General features: G+C 64.5%; 1 protein-coding gene across 1 annotated transcript; it reads right to left on the bottom strand.

Annotated features, from left to right (window-relative positions):
* Positions 1-1,368: 1,368 nt before the first annotated feature.
* Positions 1,369-2,613, bottom strand: FAM43B (family with sequence similarity 43 member B). Its single transcript, XM_014952096.1, has one exon. The coding sequence runs from the start codon at positions 2,502-2,504 to the stop codon at positions 1,611-1,613; it is 894 nt and encodes a 297-aa protein (XP_014807582.1). The 5' UTR covers positions 2,505-2,613; the 3' UTR covers positions 1,369-1,610.
* Positions 2,614-2,620: the final 7 nt, after the last annotated feature.

Raw genomic sequence — 2,620 nt, 5'->3', positions numbered from 1 at the left:
CCCCCCCCCCAAAGCCTTGTTGGGGGGCCGGGGCCTGCTCCGCTTCCCCCCTCTCCCTCCCCACGGCCTGTGGGGTGGGATTCGGCCTCCCCCGGCCCCACGGGGCGTTGGGGGGGGTGGGGGTGAGGGGTAAATCCCAGCCCCCGGGGCCCTTTTTGGGGGCAGGCCAGGGCCCAGCCCCTCCGTGGTCTCGGGTGGGTGAGGCTAAACCCCCTCCCCACAAGGCCTTTGGTGGAGATGAGCCCAAATCCCAGCAGCCCCCCAGGAGTGTTGTAGCAGGGCCCAAAAAAATCCTAGTTCTCCCAGGGGAGAATTGGGGGGAACAGTTCCAATGCCCCCCCCCCTGCCGCTCAGGGCCTTGGAGGAAAAGGGGGAAGCTCCAGGCCCCCCCCATCTCCCACCAGGGCCTTGGGGGCACAGTGGGAGCAGAAGCCCAAATCCCAGCCGCTCCTCAGGATTGTGGTAGTAGGGCCCAAAAAATCCCAATACCTGCAAACCCTCTGGAGGACTGGGGTGGGGGGGCGAGGGGGGAGCTCTAATGCCCCCCTCCCAGGGCCCAGGAGTTGGGTGGAAACCCAGATCCCAGTTTCCCCCTAAGCCTGAGGGGTGTCAGGCCAATGTCTTTCCCCCCCTGGGCTGGGGAGAGGGGGATCTGCCCCAAACCCAGCTCTGTGGTTGCCTTAGGGAGGGGTTTTCCGCTCACCGAGGTGTGGGGCAGCAGCACCCCACGGCCCCCAAGGGCCCCCCCACTGCAAGGACACGGCTCAATGTGGGGCCTGTGGAGATTCAGCCCCCAGCCCCATTTTGTAGGGACCTCGTGTACTGCAGGCAGGGCCGCAGCCAGGCTTGGGGGGACACACACAAGACCCTGCTCTCCCCCCACTTTTCCTTTTGCCATTGGTTATTCTGGGAAAGCAGCGAAAGGGGAGGGAAAAAATAGTCATTTTTGGTAAATGATTGATGTTCAGGGCCTTGGCGCTGCTTTTGGGGTGAGCAGTGGGGACTTCAGGCAGGTCCCACTCTCTGCTGGGAGGTCCGAGGGGCCAGACCCCCATAGCAGCCTCCCTGGCACGGGCAGCCTTGTGCCACCCCCTTCATCCCCCCAGCTCTATATTTAAAAAAAGCAAGTTGCCATGACTACGTGGAGCAGCTCTCGCCAGCCCTTGGTGCCGCAGGGAGGATGCAGAAAGAGCCAGGGATCCTGCAGCCCGCCCCCCCCCCCCCTCGGCTTGGCTTCCCTTGTTGGGGGGTAAATTCAGTATAAAGCCCCCCAAATTCGGTATAACCCCCTTCCTCCCAAACTGCCTCAATGCTTAACTCTTCCTCTCCCGTTGTCCAGGGCTCGGTCCAGGCGAGACACAGGCGCTGTTACACCACAGAAAACACACATCGACTTTATTATGGCCGCTGCGGAGGAGGCACAAGTGCAGGTTCGTGTGGGGGGTGTTGTGGGGGGTCCCTGGGGTGCAAACCCCCCCAAACCAAGGGGTCTTCCTTAGAAACGAAGCCGCCGTCTCGTCCAGATTCATCCCCGAGGAGGGTCCGACTTCATCTTGGGGTGCAGGGAGGGCAACCTCGTCCCCAAAAACGGGGTGACCCGCCGTTGTGGCTCAGCACGTCGGGGGCCGAGGCCCACGCAGGCTGCACCCCCTCATCTCCCTGGCCAACCGCAGCACGGCGGTGGGACCCCCATCCCCTCGGGGTGCCCCGGTGCCGAAGGCCACCTCCTCCTCCTCTTCCTCCAGGATGGAGCTGAGGCGGGGGGCGCAGCGGGCCCTCTCGGCGGGCGGGCGGTAGGGACACTTGGCGTTGAGCAGCCTGCGGAGGGGCACCAAGGGGACGATGGCGTCGCCCAGGAGCTGCTGCTGGACGTGACGGAAATCGTTCTGCCTCTTGAGGCGTTTGAACTCGTTGAAGGCAGAGGCAGAGGTCTGGTAGAGGAGGAGGGCCATGGCGCGCGCCTTGTCGGCTTTGGAGACCAGGACGGCGTGGCAACGCAGAACCACGGCCTTGTTCTTCACCTGGTGCCTGTAAACCCAGGCGAAGACCTTGGGGTGCCGGCGGTCGGCGGCGCAGTAGGTGATGCGGTGCAGGAGGTACGCGTGGCCCGGCCGGCGGGCTCCCTTCTCGCAGGGGGTCATACGGATGCCTTGGGGTCCCAACGTCAGCTTCATCTTAGCCCCGCCGGCCCCGGCGTCGCTCTTGGCCCAGATCTTGCCCACCGCCTCCTCCGTGCAGCCCTCCCCTTTGGCGTGCAGGGTGACGGCGTTGCCCAGGTACCGCACCGTGTACGTCGGGTCCTCCTTGTTCAGCTCCACTTTCTGACGTTTGCCACGGAAGATGCTGCCCAACCGCTCGAGGGGACAGTCGGGCAGGAGGTCTGGGCAGGAGCGCAGGAACCCGGCCAACAACGCCGCGTAGCTCAACCCCGGCCCCAGGCTTTTCCCTTTGCACTTACGTTCATTTTCCACCAGCACGAACTTGCTCCGGCGCCAGGGCAGCATCTCCGCTCCTCCGAGGGGCTCCCCCTTCCACCTCCTCTAATCCCACCTCTTTGCCAGCAAGAGGGGCGAACCCCCCTTTTCCCCTCAACCCCAGACCCCCAAAACTGGGTGGGGGG

The sequence above is a fragment of the Calidris pugnax genome, unplaced genomic scaffold (assembly GCF_001431845.1).
Source record: "Calidris pugnax isolate Ruff unplaced genomic scaffold, ASM143184v1 scaffold161, whole genome shotgun sequence".
Lineage (NCBI taxonomy): Eukaryota > Metazoa > Chordata > Aves > Charadriiformes > Scolopacidae > Calidris > Calidris pugnax.
The sequence above is the reverse complement of the archived record's forward strand: the minus strand, read 5'-3'. Positions and strand labels throughout refer to the sequence as shown.